General features: G+C 41.4%; 1 protein-coding gene across 2 annotated transcripts in view; it reads left to right on the top strand.

Annotated features, from left to right (window-relative positions):
- The window catches only part of rnf216 (ring finger protein 216), a 210,346-nt gene that overhangs the window by 51,130 nt on the left and 135,704 nt on the right, over positions 1-23,512 (top strand). Inside the window, exons 6-13 of one of the 2 annotated variants that reach the window (XM_078240136.1) lie at positions 4,367-4,457; positions 4,831-4,995; positions 6,933-7,047; positions 7,968-8,107; positions 13,796-13,846; positions 15,575-15,712; positions 16,901-17,049; positions 22,016-22,094. In XM_078240136.1, the coding sequence (XP_078096262.1) occupies positions 4,367-4,457; positions 4,831-4,995; positions 6,933-7,047; positions 7,968-8,107; positions 13,796-13,846; positions 15,575-15,712; positions 16,901-17,049; positions 22,016-22,094 (928 nt within the window). The remainder of the gene's footprint in view (positions 1-4,366; positions 4,458-4,830; positions 4,996-6,932; positions 7,048-7,967; positions 8,108-13,795; positions 13,847-15,574; positions 15,713-16,900; positions 17,050-22,015; positions 22,095-23,512) is intronic. The other variant, XM_078240137.1, reaches the window with a different exon arrangement.

Below are 23,512 nucleotides of genomic sequence, written 5' to 3'. Positions count from 1 at the left end.
TTGATATAACGTGAAGCCTTTTATATCTTGTTCTATTCCAACAAATCTCTCCAACTTTTGTAAGGCCTTGACATCCTGATTAAAATGTGGTGCCCAGAATTGAATGCAGTACTTCAGTATTAGCTTGTCAAAAATATCCTTTTTCTTGACATTGTATTCAAGTTGTTCCCCTTCTAACCCAAGCTTTAACCAACACGATTTACTGAAAAGTGTATGACTGCATCATAGAATGAGGGCCCAGGAGAGAAATCATGGGCCCTGGTGCTTCTCCTGTTCTGGGGCCCCTTTTGACCAATTAAGAAAAAATATTTGCGTGTTTTTTGTTTTTAAGCGAACAATCTCTTTCAGTGCTGCCAAGGCATCAAAACCTTTTTTAAAAGGGACTTTCATCCTGAACCAAAAAATGGAAATGATATACCAGTAACTTACTGTGTTCTTGGTTGACATTATGCTTCATGTTGAAGAGGAATAGGGGTTCCAGGCTGATCTATTGCATTTGCCGCTCCCAATGTGGTCTATTCTATATTGGAGAGACAAAATGCAGACTCAATAACCGCTTTGCAGAACACCTTTGATTCATCCGCAAGCAGGATTCAGTCCTTCCTGTCGCTTGCCATTTCAAAGCACCACCCTGCTCTCTTGTCTACATGTCCATCCTTGGCCTTTTGCAGTGTTCCAGTGAAGCCCAATGGAAACTGGAGGAACCGCAGCTCATTTTCCGATTAGGCGCTTCCAGACTTACATTGAGTTCAACAACTTGAGAACATGAACACCCTCCTCCAACACTACCCTATTTCCATTTATTTTATTTCATTTCATTATTTCTTGTCTGATTAATCCGCTTTTATTTCTTCATATTATTGTTTTTGATTTTCGTTTCTTCCATTGTTTCATTTGTCTACTTCTAAAATGTTGCTTTTCATCTTATTTCTCTCCTCCCCCCCCCCCCCACCCACCCCACTAAGGCCATCTGTCACATGCTCAGGTTATCCTTTGACACATTCCAATCTCTTAATGGACGCTATTAACACCATTCTCAGCCTTTATCACCATTTACATTCCCCTTATCTTTTGTCTGATATCTTTGTCAATTTCTCTCTCCTCCGCCCCCCCTCCCACTCGGCCACCCTTACAGTATAAATCTTGTCCTATTTTCTTTGTCTTCTGCTCTGACGAAGGGTCATCCAGACTCGATGCTAGCTCTATTCTCTCTCCACAGATGCTGTTAGACCTGCTGAGATTTTCCAGCATTTTCTGTTTTTGCTCCAGGTATTTGCTGCGTCAACATTTTCCTCTGCTGTAGTAGGGCAAGAGTGCTCCACACGTCACGGCTATTCTGGGAATCCAGGGGAAAGCCCCTCCAACCCTTCTGAGCCCAGGGATTCCAGGGGAATTATTTTTTTCAGACTACCTTTGCATTTACCTACAAGTCAGAGAGTTGATGAAGTGAATTGTTGAGGGAAGGATTTACAGTTTTGTTGTGAAAGAAAACATTTGAGTTTATATACACACTCTTACAATCTTGACAGATTAACATTTTTTGAAAAGTTAAGAAAAATGGATCTGGCATGCCATTACTCATGTTAAGTTACAGGATCTTTACTGTCTATCTTCCATGAAGTTATTCTCTTAATGACATTGGTTTTCCTTCTGCCTTTTCTTTTGGCCTGATTTCTCTAATTTTGTTTGCTCATGCTAATTACTGTGTTTGCTTCCATTCTCTTCATTTCTTTCTTCCTTTCCATCTTCTGCTTGGAACTCAACCATATTCCCTTGCAGTCTAATACAGAAGCAAAATACTGGAAGTACTGAAAACTTGAACTAAGAATAAAAAATGGTGGAAAACCCCATGCCGGGCAGTATCAGCAGAGAGAAAAAGTTAACGTATCAGGTCGATTAGCTTTCGTTGCTTCTCTCTCTGCAGATGCTGCCTGACATGCTGAAAATTTTCAGCATATTTTGTTCTTATCCCTTACAACCTAGTACATTAATTAATCTTGTCTCCATTCATTCCTTGTTTCTCCACTCCACTTCAGCACTAAGCTGCGGAACTGTCATTTTTCAAAATGCTTATTATACCATGAATAATCTATAGTAGAATTCTTAACAGAAAACTTTGTCCTGATTGTTCATCCAGCAGTAAGAATTCTCGGTAGCAAGCAATAATAAACAAGAAAATCAACTTCACAAAGTAAATCCAAAGTAAAGGTTAAACAAAGATCCTTCATCACGCAACCATTGGGAGCACACCCTGGACCACAAATGCATCCCCTAATCCCCATCTGCTTCCTATTTCTCCAACAGTATGTTGCCATTGGTTACATTGTAACACTGATGGAGAGCACAGGATTCAAAGAAGATAGCAGAACCCCAAGGAAGTAGGGAGCAGTTATCAAGCGCCTGAAATGGGTACCTTGAATATAATTTCAACAGTAATGAAGTGAGGCATGCTGGCATTGGGAATAGAAACTGCTTGAAGTCTCAGCAGCAGCATGAACAATGAGGGAACTACCTGTTTTTTCAAATGTTTAAGTTAAAACGTCAGTTACCTGGAAAGTCTACCATGGTAGGCTAGAGGCAGATCTATGAGAGATCACTAAAATAGGAGTCGTGGATAAAATCAAAGGAAGAGTTGAGGAATGGTGTTGGCAGAAGGATGAACCAGTGTGGTTGCTGAAAGGTGTCTGGGACAGCATAAAAATGGTTTTCAGAGATGTCCTCAGAGCAGTGAAATATGTCCGGGCAAGCTGATCATCTTGGGATGTTTCTTTGATTTTGCTTACTCTTAGTTTTATGACATCCATACTGATCTATAATTTTCCCAGTGGTTCAACTTGGTGGCACGGTGGCACAATGGTTAGCACTGCTGCCTCACAGCTCCAGGGACCCGGGTTCGATTCCCAACTTTGGGTCACTGTCTGTGTGGAGTTTGCACATTCTCCCTGTGTCTGCATGGGTTTCCTCCTCAGTCCAAAGATGTGTGGGTTAGGTGGATTGGCCATGCTAAATTGACCCTTAGTGTCCCGGGATGTGATAGGTTAGAGGGATTAGCAGGGTAACTAAGCAGGGATAGGGCCTGAGTGGGATTGTGGTCAGTGCAGACTTGATGGGTTGAATGGCCTCCTTCTGCACTGCAGGGATTCTATGATTCAGCTCATCTGCCCCATAGCGGCGCAATTGAACGTTATATCCCAATTTCAATTTGTGGTTATAAACCACTCAGCCTTGGAATGGCACATTCCTGTAATCAGATGACTGAACACGGAGACTTCCTGTGTCCCAGAGATTTCACTTCCCTGCTGACATCGGCCATGTTCAATTCAAATATCATTTCCTCTTCCTCCTGGGAGGCGATCGGAGATGTTGGCTATATTTAAAACATCCCATAATTATTGAATAAAACTCAAACTTTGCTTGAATAATGTTTTTCAACATGGTTGTGGATAACTAGCCACATCACATGCAACAGAAAATATGTGCTTGAGCCAAGGCACAAACCTTGGCATTTTGCACCTTCTGCACCCCTCTCTCCAGGACCCCTTAATAGAATAACTTTCCTTTTCCTGTTCTCCATCACCTATGAGTTAACACCCTTCTTTATCTCACTTTGCCTGTCCACAAATCATGGCTAAGATTCATTAGTGCGTATTATAAAGAAACACAACTGTGAAACTGAAAGCTGCTGCTCCAAGGAAGTACTTCCACAATGATGTTGCCTGTCTAAAATTTGATTGAGAATGGCAAAAATGTTCTCCAGCTACCCATAATCTTGATCGTTAATGAGCCATGTGACATTTTCATTCCATTTCCAGTTTTTCTTTGCCGAGTTGAAGTACTTTTTAATGAACAAACCTGAGAGATTTTGTGATACTAAGGGATAAATTTCCCATAGTCCACCTGCAATTTTATGAAGAGTTCCTTTGGTAGCAGCTTGTGGTTTTAGAGTTGTGGTTCTCTATAATGTTACATTGAACATTGCCATCCAACCAGAGAAGGCAAGATCAGACATGAACCAAAACTGGGTACTTCTTAGAATTGCTATGGGATATGAGATGATAAATCACCTTAAGGACTGGCTACTGATTGTTACAAAATGTTGATTGGCAATGTATATGAGATTTAGAGAAAACATAAGTGAGGAAAAGACATTTTTAAAGGTACCAAATCCTCTGTGGTTACAGTGTACATTGAAACTTGCACATTGACTTCCATTGAAGATATTTTCTTCCTCCCACCCTTCATGCATTGACTAAGCAGACAGCATTCAATAGCACTGAATGGATGATTCTGCGCTTCTGTTCAACAAAAATGGAAGCTGCTTGTGAGTTTATACAAATCCTGACTCGTGTTCTGTCCTTGTTTTCAGCTTGTGCAACCACCTCCTGGAAAATCCTGATTATCCGAAGAAGAATTTAATTTTCACATACAGCAGCAGTTTGCTTGAAAGTAATGAAGAGGTAACTTGGCTTATTCTTGTCATTCCATATAGAATATTCTTTTACCTAAAGTGTTTGGGGGAAATTGGGTTTGACTATTGTGATCTGCAGCAGGTTTATCTCCTGCCACGGGCTCGAGGGACATGACAGAGTGCCTAGCCTAAACTGTTCTGATTATGGGAATAGTGGGGAGAGAATATGTCGGGTTAAAGAAAACTTTGCAGTTTAGAATTGACTTTCTTTGGTGAGTGTTCTTTTTTTTTCCACTTAGTAATGGTTTTGAGTGGCCGTCAACGTGTTGTTTGTGCCAATTTTCCTCCAGGTACAAGATACCTATCTGAACAATTCTTGCACACTAATGAATTTGTGTATATGTATGTTTTCTATTGAACAGAAACCCAAACTGGATTTTTTTGACTTTTCAAAGCTTGCTCCTGTGAACCAGCAATGTTTTCTTCAGGCTTCTGACCTCCTCATGGCAGATTTCAAAATGTTGAGCAATCAAGACATCAAATGGGCTTTACACGAGCTCAAAGGACACTATGCAATCACCCGCAAGGTTTGCACTGCCAGGTGCTATTTCCTGGTTTTTATTTTATCCTTTTCCGTTTTTATTTTATTTATTGATTTTTATTGATTACTTACCGTACTGAAGAAATAAAGGATCAACCCCAGTACTGACATTTAGATGGCAATGTTACATGAACATTTGTAATATACACTGTCCTGTTCTGCAATTTACCCGCTTCTATATCAATATGTGAAGTAGATGAAGTTTGCTTGTGGAGGGCTGTGGAAACTTTCTGCTAAGTATTCTGAAGACGATAGTCAGGAATAATGGCATGAAGTACTTAGATTGGAGGTTCAGGCTAACGACTTGTTGAAGTTGATTTTATCTGCCAAATTGGTTTATTTAATGCCTTTGGAAAATACGCAGTAGGAAAATGATTCATGTTTCATTAATTTTAAGGACAACAGGTTAATTGTGAATAAGTCATTCAAGCACACTGTGCGCAAGACTTGCTGTGTGTAAATGGAGTGGACTACCTGTGTCCACTCGGTTAGTCAAGAACTTGAGTGTTGCTCTACTATCGCCTAGGGCAGATGAAATAATGGCAGACCAAAGACCATGAAGAATTCATTTTGATCTATGCTACTATGAGAGAAGATTGGTTTTTAAACTCACCAGTCATGGCTGTGTGCTAATCAGTTAGTAGATGAGCCACGCACACCAGGAAGGTTCCAGGGACAATCTCTCTTGATCTCTGCTCTGTGAATGCTGATCCCAGCTGGGGCTGGAGGGAAGAACTACAAGTGGTTTTATTGTCTTCGGCTGTGTTTTAAAAAAAATAAACATTGGGTTTGTTTCCTGCTCTTCTACTGTCCAGTGGTCTGTGTTGAAAAGCGTCTCCTCCACTGGCAACCATGCCTTCAGTTGCGTCCGCTTAAAGCATGTAATTCCCTTCCTTGACTTCGCTGCCTCTCTACTTCCCCCCTGTTAGCCACTTCTTGAAATCTACTGATTCATTCAGTTTTTGGTCACCTGTCATGATGTCTGCTTATCTGGCTCAGTATCAAATTTTGTACAGTGGCTCTTGTGAAATGCCTTGACGTTTTATTACATTAAGGCATGATGGAAATGCAAGTTGTTAATATATCTGGAAGTGGAGGGCAAGCAACAAAATTGAGTGAGGGAAAAATACAAAATGTTGTTTTGCAACGTCCAACTGTTGCAGCACTCCATTCTTGTGACTAGATATTAATCGTGCTCTTTAATCTGGATAGTACAGTTTAGTGGCTGAAGTTAAGACTGAGCTGTGAGAGAAGTATGGGTATCCGTAGTGTTGAATTCAAAATTGTTCCCTCACTTTTTCTAACCTCTCTAAACGATGGAAGTTGTACATTTGTGCTGTGAGTTCAGTGTACCTGGGAAGATGATTTAATGTGTTGACATCATGTTCTTAGTTCTTAGCCTGGCATCCTTCTGAGAGTTGATTTACACAAGTAATACTCTTAATGCTTGCACAAAAGCAAACCGAGGTCATTTGAACAAAATGATTGACGTGCCGCTGCCTTCCAGTTTTGCATGGTGATTTAATCGCTGTGAATGTAATCTGGCTTTTGTATTTTTTAAAAATATTTTTATTTTCATTTGAATAGACTACAAAACTAACTGTTGCTCCGAAAAACATTTTTTGTGATTGACGACAAGCTAAATGCTACCATTTGTGATTTGAATCGTACATTAAATAAACTGAGTAACTTTTTCAAGGCATTCATGCAGACGCAGCAGCATCCTTAGCATGGTCAAAGCCCCTTATGAATTCCTTCCATTTAAAAAAAGAAATTGCACTCAACTAGTTAACCATAGGAGCTTCATGGTACCTGCTTTTCCTTTGTAATTTAGTTTATGAATGACAAATCTAAGACCAACTGTTTTTATTCTTTGACCTGTGCACTGTGACTGCTGTTTTATCATTTTCTTGCTGCTTGTAGGCCTTATCAGATGCAATTAAGCAGTGGCAGGAAAACTCACCACAATCCAGTCAGAAAAAGAGCAGACGAAAAGAAATGAGCTCATCTAATTCAATCAGTTTTAAATTTGAACAAGGTAAGCAATGAAAGCTGCTACTGTATGGAACACCCATGGCTGTTCTGACAGTTTGGATTAATGTTCCTTGAAATAGTAAAATCTAATTTGGCCATAATTTTTAAGTGCTTGTTGTTACATTTAAGTGAATGGGGTGGGCTCCAATTCCATTTGTAGTTCATTTGAGTAATTCGGAAAAACACTCCATCTCTCCTTGCCACAAACATGTCAAGTACTGGGGGTGGGCATTGATATGCACCATGTATCACACATTCTGATTGTGTTGCATGTTTATGTATCAAAACGCATACAATACACGTCTCCCAGTACATTTGCAAAAACATTGCAATATTCAGATATAACCTAGTCCTAAGGTTATTCAGAATGGAACGTTGGCAGTCACTTTGAAGAACAGCTTGAATAACCACACATTATTTACATCTTTTCTCTTCCTTGCGGGATTTGTCATAATGACTCCTGCGTTGAAAACCCAAGGTAACACTTTTGTTAACAGTCTGGGAGAAGATGTCTGCTAACATATGGAAATGTGTCCTTTTATTGTGCTTGGCAACCTCCATGTTGCTGTGGACTCTGTTTTAATCCCACTCATTGGAAACAGTTTAAAGTCTTCCAAGAACACCATTATAATGAAAGCCAGATAGCGTTGCCATAATATCCCTGATTACGCCATGAGTTTGTACCTCCACTGAAGTTTAAGTATTTCAATATGACCTTAAACATTGCTTTTGTGTGCCTCATTCACTTGAAACCATTTAAATGTAAAGTAAGTGTTAACCATCTGCAACAAATAGAATTTTGAAAACCAAAATAGGTTTGTGCATTGGATTTCCAAAAATATGTATTTATATTCATTTTTGCACTGCTAGAAAGATTAAACTTGGAAGCTCCTCATTCTAACTGTGTATTGCATTTTTCCTCAGGTGCCTTTAAAATAGAGAGACGGATGCGCTTTCTAGAAAACAAAAGACGACACTGGAGATCGTATGAGCAGGATGGCCTTCATCCACTTGTGCGACAAGAACTGAAGTTCTTCCATCAAAAGATGAAAGAGATGGAAGAGGTGAATGACATGTTTAGAAGGAGAATGTCAACTTGGGGGATTGTACAGAACTGGAAGCTCCAAGGTCCTGAAAGTTTATCTCAAGTGATGTGGCTGAAATATTTTGTGGCCAGGATTCTGTTTTCTTCAGTATCTTGAATCAAGATGAAAGGCATTGTCCTGATGGTGAGGGAAACCTCTGATCGTCGCAGATGAAGAAGACCCTTCACCTGGATACAAGATGTTCAGGAAAGATAAATAAGGATAAATAGAAGGGGGAGGGGTGGCAGTATTGAATAAGGAGAATGTTACGGTACTGGAGAAAGGAGATGTTTTGGATGGGAAAATTTGGTTCGAGTTGAGAACCAATAGAGGTACCATTGCACGACTGGGTATATTCTATATGCTACCAACTAATGGGAGACATATAAAAGAGCAAATTTGTAGGGAGATTATGAAGATGTGCAAGAATGATAAGAGAAGTGATAATGGGGTCTTCAGTTATCCTAATATACACTGGAATATAAAAATGTGAAAGGCCGAGAGGGACAGGAGTTTCTGAATTGTCTACAGGAGAATTTTGTCTACCAGTATGTTTCCAGTCCCATGAGGGACGAGGCATTGCTGGATCTGGTTCTGGAAGATAAGACGAACTATGGAAAAAGGTAAGGGGCAATCCAGAGTAGGGTGGCACAGTGGTTAGCACTGCTGCCTCACAGCGTCAGGGACCCGGGTTTGATTCCAGCCTTGGGTTACTGTATGGTCTCCGTGTTTCCTCCGAGTTTTCCTCCCACAGTCCAAAGATGTGCAGGTTAGATGGATTTGTTCTGCTAAATTGCCCCCTAGTGTCCAACCATGTGTAGGTTGGATGGATTAGTCATGTGTGGGGTTACGGGGATAGGGTTGGGAGAAAGGGCCTGGGTCTGTCAGAGTCAGTGCAGTCAATGGGCTGAATGGCCTCCTTCTGCACTGTAGGGATTCTATGATTTTAAAAATAGTTAATTGGGGAAGGGTCAATTTCAGTGGGTAAACAGGAGTGAGGGACTTCAGTGACAGGGATAGATTGGAGAAGGTAGAGCTATTCTCCTTAGAGTAGAGAAGGTTGAGAGAAGATGTGACAGCTGTTTAAAATCATATGATCCAGGCAGAGTTGGTGCAGAAAGATTGTTCCCATTGGTGCAAGGGGAGGCGATGGCCTACTAGTATTATCATGAGACTATTAAACCAGGAACTCAGCTAATGTGCTGGGAATCCGGATTGAATCCCGGATAGTGGAATTTGAATTCAATAAAAAATATCTGTAATTAAGAATCTACTGATGAGCATGAAACCATTGTCAATTGTTGGAAAAACCCAACTGGTTCACTAAAGTCCTTGAGGGTATAAAGTCTGCCGTCTGATCTACATGTGACTCCAGAGCCACAACAATGTGGTTGACTCTCAACTGCCCTCTGAGCAAGGGCAACAAGGGATGGGCAGTAAATACTGGACAGCTAGCGACACCCATGTCCCACAAATGAATACAAAAAGGGTCAAGAACCGTAGGACCCAGATACAAGGTGAATGGCAGAAGAACCAAAGGTGACCAGAGGGAAAACTTCTTTGCATAACTGGCTGCAACCTGGAAAATCATGCCTTTCAAAAGGAACTTAGATGTTGGGGACAAGACAAGGCTATCTAAGAGGAAGAGCATTCTGGGGGAGATGACCTCAGTGGGCCTGGAGGTCTGGAGTGCATCTGCTTCAATGCAAGGAGCGTCACGGGCAAGACAGACGAGCTTAGAGCCCTGATGCTTGCGTGGAACCTGGATGTGGTTGCAGTGACGGAGACTTGGTTAAAAGAAGGACAGGACTGGCAGCTGAATATTCCGGGGTATAAGTGTTTTAGGTGAGACAGAGGAGGGGCTAGGAGAGGTGGGGGAGTAGCAATGCTGGTTAGGGAGCATATTACAACGGTACAGAGGGTGGACAATTTGGAAGGGTCAGGTAACGAGTCACTGTGGGTGGAGCTCAGAAACAGGAAGGGCACATTCACTATGCTGGGGGTATACTACAGGCCTCTCAACAGCCCACGGGAAGTTGAGGAACGGATATGTAAGGAGATTCTGGACAGGTGCAGAAAAAATAGGGTTGTTGAAGTGGGAGACTTTAATTTCCCTCACATAGACTGGAAATCGCTTAGGGCTGGGGGCCTGGACGGGGAAGAATTTATAAAATGCATACAGGAAGGTTCTTTGGAACAATATGTTGACAGTCCAACTAGAGAGGGGGCTATACTGGACCTAGTACTGGGGAATGAGCCCGGTCAGGTCATCAAAGTTTCAGTAGGGGAACATGTGGCAAATAGTGACCACAATTCTGTAAACTTTAGGATAGTAATGGAAAAAGATGAGTGTTGTCCTATGGGTAAGGTGCTGAATTGGGGGAAGGCTAGCTACAGCCAGATTAAGCAGGATTTGGTGGCTGTTGATTGGGAGAGGCTGTTCGAGGGTAAATCCACATCTGGCGTGTGGGAGTCTTTTAAGGAGCAGTTGATAGGACTGCAGGCCAGGCATGTGCCTGTAAAGAGGAAGGATAGGAAAGGTAGGATTCGGGAGCCATGGATAACCAGTGAAATTGTGGGTCTAATCAAAAAGAAAAAAGAGGCATACATGAGGTCCAGGCAGCTAAAAACAGATGGAGCACTGGAGGAATACAGAGAAAGTAGAAAAGAACTCAAACAGGGAGTTAAAAGGGCAAAAGGGGATCACGAAATGTCCTTGGCAGACAGGATTAAGGAGAATCCTAAGGCATTTTATACATACGTTAGGAACAAGAGGGTTGTTAGGGAAAGAATAGGACCTCTCAGGGACAAAGGAGGGGAATTATGCTTAGAACCAAAGGAAGTAAGAGAGATCATAACGAATACTTTGCATCAGTATTCATAAAGGAGAGGGACATGTTGACTGGTAGTGTCTCGGAGAGATGTGTTGACCCGTTAGAAAAAATCTCAATTACAAAGGAGGAAATGTTAGGTTTTTTAGGAAACATTAAGACAGACAAATCCCCAGGGCCAGATGGCATCTATCCTAGACTCAGGGAGGCAAGAGATGAAATTGCTGGGCCTCTAACAGAAATCTTTGTCTCTTCACTGGACACGGGTGAGGTCCCAGAGGATTGGAGGAAAGCAAATGTGGTCCCGTTATTTAAGAAGGGCAGCAAGGATAACCCGGGTAATTATAGGCCGGTGAGCTTGACGTCCGTGGTAGGGAAATTGTTGGAGAAGATTCTTAGAGGGAGGATATATGCGCATTTAGAACTGAATAATCTCATTAGCGATAGATAGCATGGTTTTGTATGAGGGAGGTCATGCCTCACAAATTTGGTTGAGTTTTTTGAGGAGGTGACAAAAACGATTGACGAGGGAAGGGTCGTGGATATCGTCTACATGGATTTTAATAAAGCGTTTGACAAGGTCCCTCATGGCAGGCTGGTGCAAAAGGTTAAATCTCACTCGATAAAAGGTGAGCTAGCTAGATGGGTGGAGAACTGGCTTAGCCATAGAAGACAGAGGGCAACAGTGGAGGGGTCTGTTTCCGGTTGGAGGTCTGTGACTAGTGGTGTTCCACAGGGCTCTGTACTGGGACCTCTGCTGTTTGCGATATATATAAATGATTTGGAGGAAGATGTAGCTGGTGTGATCAGTAAGTTTGCGGACGACACAAAGATTGCTGGAGTTGCGGATAGTGATGAACATTGTCAGAGAATACAGCAGGATATAGATAGGCTGGAACATTGGGCGGAGAAATGGCAGATGGAATTTCATCCAGATAAATGCGAAGTGATGCATTTCGGTAGATGTAATGTAAGTGGGAGCTGTACAATAAATGGCAGAACCATCAGGAGTATAGACACACAGGGACCTGGGTGTACAAGTCCACAGATCCTTAAAGGTGGCAGCACAGGTGGAGAGGGTGGTCAAGAAGGCATATGGCATGCTTGCCTTTATTGGACGGGGCATAGAATATAAAAGTTGGCATATGTTGTTGCAGCTGTATAGAACGTTGGTTAGGCCGCATTTGGAATACTGCATCCAGTTCTGGTCGCCACACTACCAGAAGGACGTGGTGGCTTTGGAGAGAGTGCAGAAAAGGTTGACCAGGATGTTGCCTGGTATGGAGGGTCTTGGCTATGCGGAGAGATTGGGTAAACTGGGGTTGTTCTCCCTGGAAAGACGGAGGATGAGGGGCGACCTAATAGCGGTGTATAAAATTATGAAGGGCATAGATAGGGTGAGCAGTGGGAAGCTTTTTCCCAGGTCGGAGGTGACGAACACGAGGGGTCACGCGTTCAAGGTGAGGGGGGCAAGGTTCAACACGGATGTCAGGGGGATGTATTTTACACACAGGGTGGTGGGGGCCTGGAATGCACTGCCAAGCAAGGTGATTGAGGCGGACACGCTGGGATCGTTTAAGACTTATCTAGATAACCACATGAACAGACTGGGAATAGAGGGATACAAACAAATGGTCTAGTTGGGCACATGAGCGGCGCAGGCTTGGAGGGCCGAAGGGCCTGTTCCTGTGCTGTATTGTTCTTTGTTGTTCTTCTTTGTTTATCCGAACTGAAAATGTTTGCACGGTTACAGGGAAAGAGAAGGGGAGCAGGACTAGCTGAGCTGGCCTGAACTCGATAGGCTACTTGTGCTATGACAAGTCTATCTTTTTACTTTTCTGTGGGAAAGCTTCCATGTGAAATATACTTTTTCACACCAGCACAGTTTTGCTTAAATCATATTTGTGACTTAAACAGCATAATTTCACCATGTCTCTGCCCCCTCCCCCCCCATTCCCAATTCTAATTCACATCCTTCCCCCATTCCATTCTCTTTCTCATGTTTTGTTTTCCAATTCTATACCGTGGCCCATATTTTAAATATATTGTAGTGGATCTCTTGTGCCACTTCTCGCGGTGAGTCGGGTTGCATATTGCCTGAGGGGGGTTGACGGGGTTGGATGTGAAAATAGAGGCTGATTTGGGAAGGAGTCAAAAGAAATCTTAAGCGTGCATCAGATTTAAATAACATACAGCCCTTCCAGAACCTGCTACAAGCTTGAGTAAATGTAGCACTTTGAGGGATAAGGATAAAGAAAAAAAATGTTATTATTTTTTAAAAATGGGATACAAAATATCTGTTTGAAATGTGTCACTCAGTGACCAACTCTTGAACTTTGGGAACAAATATTTTCAAAACCGAAAACTCGAGAGAAAATTTAAGTGCAAAAAATACTTGTGTTGCCAGCTCCCTGGCACTTGAACCAGTTCATGCACTGAGTAACTGAGTCATAGTCTGGACTTCCCTATTCCAGCTGAACTTGTTGACCTTCATGTGGGCAGGATATGGCTGCTGCAATGAGCCTTGGCACCTCCAGTTTAGGAAGGGGCTGAGAATTTGATTCCAGATTGCTTTCAGTTGATTCCCACAGCAAGTGCCCATATGATGACAGGATTTGTCCTGATATGCTGCTCCTGTAGTTGACTGTTCCAACTTTACATATGAATAAATTGCTTGCATGCTGGAGGGTTTGTGGCCTTTATGGAACCCTATCTCAAAAAGGAGCCTTAAATAGAGATCACGAAATGGGGGAAGAACAGGCAAAGAAAATTTCAAAAGTTGGATGTTTTGCAATTCACTCTTGGAGTCGTACTTATAAATCTCTTTCTGTTGCAGTATGCAGATTTTCAATTTGCTATGCAAATGAATGAAGAACAATATCAAAAGGTAAGCACAAGATAGACAACACTTCTAAGTCAGCATATTAACTTAGTCGTTTCCAATTTTGGAGTAGCACCCAATTTCATAAATCTTTTATAAGTTACCTTGTTTTCTTTCAAAATTGGCCATGCTGAGAGCCATCTGAATGTTCCATTTGTGCATTTTAAAGCACAGATGCATCTCCTCAGATTTTGTTCCGTGATTTGTTCTGCCCTTTGGATTCTAGTTGAAAATAGGCATGTTAAGAACCATCCACACATTGGATTGTTTCTTGAAATGCTATAATTAAACGCAAACATGTTGAATTTTTGCCAACCCATGTTCCTATTCCATCTGTTCTATGTCAGTTCTGTTTTTCCCATTCTAGTTGTGATAAAGGGTTTAGACCAAAATATCAAGTTGTCTTCCCAGATGTCGCTGGAGCTGCTGTCATTTCTAGCATTTTTTTGTTTTAAAATCTTGTACCTTGTGGATTTTTAATTTTAAATTAACATTCACCTTTCCCTTTAAAAACTTTGAATGATCTGCATAATATGTCTTGTCCATTAAATGATTGCATGCATTTTTGAATGCTGTCACCTGATTTCATCAGGAAAATGTGGGATCAAGCATTTGCAATGGATTCTTAAGGATCCAGAAATTGGATAGCATAGGCGGCTATCTTTCAGGTGCCAGGTGTACATCTAAGACTCCAAAATGGTGGGCAGAAAGCACTTGCTTACGCATGATCCCCAAACACTCCACATTTGCCCCCCCTCCTCAACCTCCAAGCCAACATTTCCCACACCGACCATCATGTCTGTGTGCTAGCTGTAGCCCAATTTTTAAATCGTGTTTTCCACTCCTCCCACAGCACTGTCTTCATTCTATTGAGGCCCAAGGTTCAAACTCCCTGTCTTTAAGATTAAGTATGGACATTCCATAATTTCTAGCCCAAGATGCTTAAAAATATTTTTTAAAATGTTTTTCTTGTAAGGCAATTCTTTCAGGTGCAAATATTCAAATGTTGTCTTTGGAGGAGAGCTGCAGTTCAGCAGCTTTGCTGTTGTTCTGAACTGATACTCAGAATTATCGCACTGTCACCAGCCAATTATCTCTTTAATAATGCAGATATTTCTGCACCCCCATCACTGAAGTCACCAACATCAATTGATAAAGCAGTCTCTTCAAAACAAAATTGTGTACGTTGTGTTGCCTTGCTTTTTTTCTACTGAAATCTAGGTTGCACTTCTCCATTTGAATGTCCAAAGTCAAATTGATTGTAGTGTTTCTGCCTGATTGAAACAAGCCTGCTTTTTGCTCAGTCATTAATGCAATTTCCAAGGGGTCCATGGAGATTCTATACTCCATGAAAACGCTTCAGTAATTTTGTTCAGGAAGGCCACAAAATGGAGATTAGGTATATTGATGAACAGTGCCATGGGTATGATTAACAGCAAGCCAGAGTGATTGATGCAGTCAGCACAAATGTTGCAAATCAGATAAAGCATTGTTTTGCTTAATCAACATCCTTCGTCACTGCCTTCTATTCAGAATTCAAGATGATTTCATGAGAAATGACAGGAGTTTTCAAAATGCGCTTGGAAAATATACTAGTACTGTTCTGTTCCAGCTGCTTAATTCAACTTGCTTGGATTTATTTAACAATACAAAAAAAGTCAAATTGTCAAAAGTATACTATCCAGCATGTGGACAAAGTTAATCTGCAATAAATTCAACTCTTGCTGCTTACAGGATGGACAGCTGATTGAATGCGGCTGTTGTTACGGAGAATTTGCCTTTGAGGAGTTGACACAATGTAGTGATGGTCACCTCTTCTGTAAAGAATGCCTCGTGAGATATGCACAGGAGGCTGTGTTTGGAGCTGGCAAGGTAAGGACACAATTTAAAAGAAGTGCCCTTTGAAAAACCAGAGGCTTATGTCCCTAAGGTCTAAGTGCATACCTGGAATAAAAAGAGCTTAATTTCTATAATAATGTACCTTTTTGTGACATTACCTGGTTCCAGCTATTTCATTGTACAAACTGTCCCAAGTTCTGTAGTAAACTGCACATTAACAGATGCAAGAGATTGTGCTAGCTGTTGGTTTATTGTGTGTTGAACAGTTCCTCACCATTGTACTGTATTTGTATGATTAACAAGTTGAAATGTGATATCTATTACAGAAATCTAAACTGCGGGTTAATTCTCCATTTTTAATTGAGGATGTGATCCTATGCCATGACAATTAGCATTAGCTCTTTATTGACAATAAGGGAATGTAGCTTAGATGAGTATTATGTAGGCACAGTGCATTGAAGACAGAGGGAAGCACAAGGGCAATATTGAACAGATTAAAAATGACACAGTATTTGAAATGCTAGAATGCAATAGTCGGGGTGCTGAAGCTCATCTTCCTCCGCACGCCTCTGGGTCGAGAAAGGAAAAGACATCAAGCTAGTACTCCTGATCACTAACCAACAATCAGTGTCTTGTGCAGAATTTAGGTGAGCAAAGTAAATACTTCAGGTGCCAGTTGGCATTCGCTATCCAGGCACAAATATGAACAACAGCCAGTTGGTTGAGATATTAGAATGTGGCCCATGGAAGTGTTTGCCAGGATGAAGTTACCACTGACTGGATGGAAGCAGACACATTTCTCTTTCAGCTGTGGTATTGGAGAAACAGTATGAAGTCCATCAGGATCGTGTGCTTAAATGGGGCGCCAAGACAAATCAGATGAAGTATGATGTGAAGGATCAGAGATGAAGCAGGGAAGACTATTTTTGAGGGATAAAGGAGAATTGAGAATAGATTGAGAGAAAAATATTGATGAATTGGGATTAAGCAGCAATTAATAGTTTTTTGGGTTGTGGTTCTTTTGGCATTCTGTGTAGCAAAGTTTGCACTAGGAATGAAGATGATATTCTGATAATTTAAGATATTTTGCTGTGTCTAATTGATGTTGTTAACAAATACAATTTTGATAACCAAAACTGTTTGGTATTGAATGTAAGGTGGCCAAACAATCAAACTGATGTGTTTTCCGATGTATTTGTATCTGTTTTCCTTTGTTTCCAGTCCCAGTTGAGCTGTATGGATAGTTGCTGTAGCTGCACGTTCCTCAATGGTGAACTGGAAAAGGTATTGCCAGAGAACATACTATGCAAATACTATGAACGTCAAGCAGAGGAGGCGATTGCTACAGCCTGTGCTGATGAACTAGTACGGTTGGTATCCGACACACACTGTCTTCTATACTTCATTAAACAGACCTAGACCAGTGTTCAACCAGCATTTAGCTCATTAGGCACAGTTGCGAGTTGTTTCCTGTAACTACTGACTGTTTGTAACTATACTGAACAGTTGTTAGATCTGAAAATTTAGCTTACTTGCACAATGTTGGCTTTCACTTTATTTAAGGAATAAGAAAGATTTTTATGATCTATGTCCAAAATTGTTTTATAACTAGAGATGTTCTTGTCAAGCGTAGTCATTGTTGCAAGGTAGGAAACACAGGAACCAGTTTGTCCACAGCAAGGTCCCACAAATAGTGATAATGACCAGACAATCTGATTTTAGTGATATTGGTTGAGAGATGCATATTGGCCAGAATACCCAGGATAACTTTAAATAGGGCCAGATGAGATGCTGGTTTTAATGACTCATCTGAAAGAAACCACCATCTACAGTGCAGAACCCCATCAAGCATTGCACTGGAATGCTAGCCTAGATTTTGCACCTAGTCTCTGGAATGCTGTTTGTAGAACTTTTCTCACAAACTTACTGTCACATCTGCTGACTTTACTTCAAAAACAGTGTTTGTAAATGCTTCGGAAGATAAAGACACTATAACGTGCAAGTTTTTACCTTTTCCCTTAAGTAGGAGCGCTAGAATTAGGAAGTCTTGCTGCATTTATATGCAGTTTTGGTGACTCTGCATGTCCCTCACCCACCCCCTGATACACAACAAGGAGTCACTAGATTTATTTCCTGGGATGGAGAGCTGTCCTGTGAGGAGGGATTAACTAGTAAGTACCTATGTTACAGAGGACATAGAACAGTCCAGGCCCTTTGACCCACGATGTTGTGCCGAACATGACGCCAAATTCAACTCATCCCTTCTGCCTGCCCTTGGTCCATATCCCTCTATTCCTTGCATTTTCATGTGCTTTTCTAAAAGCTCCTTAAACACCTCTGTTGTATCCGCCTGCACCACCACCCCGGAAATGCGTTCCAGACACCTACCACTCTGTGTAAAAAAGAAAACTTGCCCCTCACCAGTCCTTTGAACTTTTCCCCCCTCACTTAAAGTGCATGCTCCCTAGTATTAGTCATTTCAACTCTGGGAAAAAATTCTGGTTGTGAACTCTATCTATGTCCCTCATAATTTTATAGACTTCTATCAGGTCTCCCCTCAGCCTCCGCTGCTCCAGAGAAAACAGCCCTAGTTTGTTCAGTCTCCCTTTATAGCTCATGCCCTCTAATCCAGGCAGCATCCTGGTAAACACCTTCTGCACCTTCTCCAAAGCCTCCAATTCCTTCCTCTAATGTGGCGACCAGAATTGAACACACTACTCTAAGTGCGGCTTAACCAAAGTTTTATAAAGGCACCTTGACTCTTGTACTCAGTGCCCCAACCATAAAGGCAAGCATGCCTTCCTATCTTCTTGTGTGGCCACTCTCGTGGAGCTATGGACTTGAGCCCCAAGATCCCCCGACATCAATGCTGTTCAGTGTCTGCACAGTAAGAAGTTTAATAACACCAGGTTAAAGTCCAACAGGTTTATTTGGTAGCAAAAGCCACAAGCCTTCGGAGCCTTAAGCCCCTTCCTCAGGTGAGTGGGAATCATGACGTTCAGTGTCTAGCCATTATGTGTATACTTACCCTTAACATTTGATCTCTCAAAGTGCAGCACCTCATACTTGCCCGGATTAAATGCCATCTGCCATTTCTCTGCCCATATCTGCAGCTGATTGATATCCTTTGATAATCTTCTATACTATCCACAACTCTACCTACCTTTGCGTCATCTGCAAACTTACTAACACACCCATTATGTTTTCATCCAAGTAATTTCTATATTTCACAAACAGCAGAGGTTCCAGTACGGATCCCTGCGGAACAGCACTAGTCATGGATTTCCAACCATAAAAACACCCTTCCACCACTACTCTCTGACTTCTATGGGCAAGTCAATTCTGAATCCAAGCGGCCAAGTCACCATGGATCCTTTGCATCTTAATCTTCCGGGTGAGCCGACCATGAGGGACCTTGTCGAAAGCTTCACTAACATCCATGTAGACAGCATCCACTGCTCTACCCTCATCAATCACCTTCATTACCTCCTCAAAAAAATCGGTGAAGTTAGTAAGATATGACCCGCTCCAGGGTCAAAGGACCCAACACCACTTTTGTTTTGATCTCAAAATGCCCTAGCGCATTAGCATGTTCCACACTAATCTCACTATCCTTCATGTCCTTCTCCTTGGTAAATACTGACGCAAAGTACTCATTTAGGATCTTGCCTAAATCCTCTGCTTCCTAGCACAAGTTCCTTTATCCTCCTTATCCTTGAGTGGTCCTTCCCTTTCCTCTTGTTTTTAATGTGTTGATATAAAATGCTTTGGGATTCTCTTTAACTCTGTTCTCTGGGGTTGGAAGAATGAGACGTAATCTTATTGAAGCCTATTAAATCCATAAGGCTTTGAACTGAGAAGCTGTTTCCACAAGCTGCAGAGTCTAGGACTGGAGTTACGGTGTCAGGATAAGGGGTCCTCCATCCAGGACAGATGAGAAATTCACAAGATTGTGGATCTTGGGAATTCTCTACCTCGGAGAGCTGTGGTTGTTGAGTTTGCTTGAGACTTGGATCAAAAGATTCCTGAATACTAAGAGAACTAGGGGATAGGGCAGAAAAATTGAGTTGAGGTGGAAGATCAGCCATGACTTTATTGAATGTTGGAACAGCTTACTGGGGACATATAACTTCTGTTCCTATTTCTTTTAGGGTGAGCGTCTTAGACATCACAAGTTAATATCGCCACTTTTTCTTTTTGCAGTATTTTACTTTTGCACCTTCCCTGGTTTTGAATAATGCATTTGATGATGCACCAGTGGGAGACTGAGAGAGTTGGGCCTATTGTCAATCCCTACTGCAAAGTGCAATGCATTGCTTCAATGTGCTGCTCCATCTAGTGGTCTGACTGAGAACTATGTCCTCCCAAAACAGAGTTGAATCGCAAATGCTGCAGACCTGAACTTGAATGTTCAGTCACGAGTGACTGGGTTGCCTTTATTTAGAAGCTTATGTTAATTGTACCTTATTTTCTTTAATGCATCAATGTGTTGTTGATTGCTCTGCTTCCGTTTAACTGGATGAACTTGCTGTCAGTGACCTTGTCTGCCAGTATATATTCATCCAAGTCGTTTATATAAACGGTAAACGTTGAGGCCCCAGCACAGGTCCTTGTGGCGCATCACTGTTTACACCCTGCCAACCAGAAAAAGATTCATTTCTGACAATTGTTTCCTGTTCTCTAGCCAATCTTCTGTCCAAGTCAGTATGTTACCCTCTACATCATGAGCTTTTATTTTCCGCAATAGCCTTTGATGAGGCACCTTATCAAATGCCTTCAGGAAATCTAAATTCTGTGTACCCACCGGATCCCCTTTATCCACATCACGTGTGACTCCTTCAAAGCACTCCAATAAATTGGTTAAACGTGATTTCCTTTTCACAAAACTGATTGCCTTGAATTTTTCAAAGTGCCCTGATATAACATCTTTAATAATAACTTCTAACATTTCCTCACAACAGATGTTAAGCTAACCAGCACGTAATTTCCTGCTTTAAGTCTCCCTTTATGAATGAAGGAGTTACATTTGCTATTTTCCAATTTAGTAGAGCCTTTCCCAAATCTAGGGAGTTTTGGAAAATCAAGACCGGTGCACTGATATCTCACTAGCCACTTCTTTTAATCCCCGAGGATGAAGTCCATCAGGATCGGGATTTGTCAGCCCGCAGCTCCAAAAATCTACTCAGTACCACTTCTCTGGTGGTTGCAATTTTCCTGAGTTTCTCCCTCCCTTCCACTTCCTAATTCTCAGCTATTTGAGATGTTACTTGTATTCTTCCATAGACTGGTAAATTTCAATTTAGCTGCCATTTCCCTGCTTTCCATTATCAATTCCTCTGACGCACTTTTTATCGGACCAATGTTCACTTGGTTAACTAGGTTCTCTTGTTTAAATATCAATAGAAATTAATCTTATCCATGTTTATATTTCTAGGTAGCTTTCTCTCGTAGAATCCCTACAGTGCAGAAGGAGGCCATTCAGCCTATTGAGTCTGCACCAACTCTCCAACAGATCCTGTCCCCCTAACCCAGCAAATCTCCGTAAACTACACTTGGGACACTAAGGGGCAATTTAACACAGCCAATCAACCTCACCTGCATATCTTTGATCTGTGGGAGGAAACTGGCGCACCCGAAGGAAACCCATGCAGACTCGGGGAGAACGTGCAAACTCCACACAGCCAGTGATCCAAGGCCGGAATTAAACCCGGGATCTGGCACTGAGGGGCAGCAGTGCTAACCACTGTGCCACCGTGCTGCCTGTATTCTATTCAATCTTCTGATTTGCCATCAGCCTTTGCACTATTACATGCTTTTTCTCTGAATTTATTCTGTCTTGCTATAGTTGGCTCCAGAAGGTGCTGTTGTAAGAAACTATCCCAGAAACATTCTATGAACTCCCTCCTCTACACTACCATTGCCCATCTGATGTTTCCAGTCTGAAGGTAAATTAAAATCCCCAATGATTATCGCTACACCTTTCTGACAAGCTACCACATTTCTTCCTTTATACGCTGTCCTACCGTGCAGTTAGAAATTGGGAACCTGTACACCACTCCCACAAGTGACTCCTTCTCTTTCTCATCTCAACCCAAACCACTTCTACATCCTCGTTTTTTGAACATAGGCCATCTCTCTCTAATGTGCTAATATCAACATTAATTGCCCTAACTGCTGCCCTGCCTAAGATCAGCTAGCAGCACAAATCGGGAAGTGAATCTGGGAGCTTTGGCTGAATAAGTACCAGGACTGGATAATTAAATGTACTTCTATGTGGAGTATTTAAATGCACTGTACTGGTTAAATTTATGTTTTATGTCACATTGTTTGTCCCAGGTGCCCATTCTGCAACTTCCCAGCACTGCTGGACAAAGACATCAATATGTTCAGCTGCCCCAACCCTCGTTGTCGAAAGGTAAGAATCTGCTTCCTTATTGGAAAAAAAAAACAGTAGCCCTTTGAGCATGCCTCTATGAAATTTGGTTGCTTGAAGAATTTTAATCTGGTTTAGTCATTCATAGTTCGGCATCACACTGTCCATTGTGTTTGTACAGAGTTGTATCCAAACAAGGTTATGTGCAATGGTGGCATAGATGTTGAAAATCACCATTAATATACAGCCATTAAATCAAAAGTACTGTCTACAAAATACAATTGATTTTATATGCCTTTCTCTTTAACAAGGATTATTGTATGTTGCTGCAGATTTCCCAAATGCCTTGCCTTGGAAAATGTGTAATTGACAGTTATCTCATTTTGCTCCCCATGTGCTGCATAACTTAACTCTCAGCTATAATTAAAATAGTTGTAGATCAATACTGCTTCACCACCAATAATTCTATTCACTGTGAATATACGGTTTGCTAGAATTAACCAGTGCCTCAGTTAGGGTAAAACCAGAAATAAAATCATTTTTTAATGGTAACTTAAATCATATTGTGCTTTAACTGCTTTATTTCTTCAACTATATACTGCATCATAGACAAATAATTAACACTTCAATAATGCTGGTACAGTGTTGTGTGAATGAATGTAATATAAGATGTTCGTGAAAGTATGAGTAAAGGAGAGAGAAGTATTCAGTAATTGAGAAAAGGGTGTGCCATCTCATTCCGAGATCAGATCAGAAGGTACTGAAAACTGCAGTTGGACATGTTACATGAACATAATCACAGGTATCTGTACAGGAGGATTAATCTGTTGCCAGGAAGATGGGGCCGATGCAAGTTCGAGGGGAAATGGATTTCCTGAGCAGGTGATTGGGACCAATACTGTGCGGGGAAAACGCATGCTTTTCAACATGGGGATTTAGTATCTATTTGTTAAATTGTCTAACAGGTAGGGGGTTACCTCCTTCATACTGACATGTCTCGTTTTATGTCCAGAAATAAAATCTGGGTTGAGTCTGCGCACTGTGACTAAAATGCACATAATTTGACAAGCAGAATGTTGTATTGCCTGAAGCAGAATGGAACTTCAAGTGTAATAATAACTGTGCAAGTCTGGGAACGTTTTTTTTGTCCAAGCAATTGGTCGTGTTGGATTGAGTTAGTTTGTGTTGGATTCTGTTCCTGCTTGCACTGAAACAATTGGAATTGGGTGATATCAATTTAAAACTTCAATTGGGATATGAACGGTGCGTGTAATGTTTTGAGGCTGCTTTCAGATTATAACATTTCAGTGTTTTAGAAGTTTAGATTGAGCATGCCAGGCTTTGGTGAGGTATGTTCTGAGTAAGTTTGTATTTTCTGTACACTGCTTTGTGTTTCTACCCATTTCCTTTTTCACATCTTTGGCATTTTGTGCTCTACTTTGTGACGTTACTGCTGGTGC

Source organism: Mustelus asterias, chromosome 23 (assembly GCF_964213995.1).
Source record: "Mustelus asterias chromosome 23, sMusAst1.hap1.1, whole genome shotgun sequence".
Classification (NCBI taxonomy): domain Eukaryota; kingdom Metazoa; phylum Chordata; class Chondrichthyes; order Carcharhiniformes; family Triakidae; genus Mustelus; species Mustelus asterias.
Note: the sequence above shows the minus strand (reverse complement) of the source record. Positions and strands in the feature narration are given on the sequence as shown.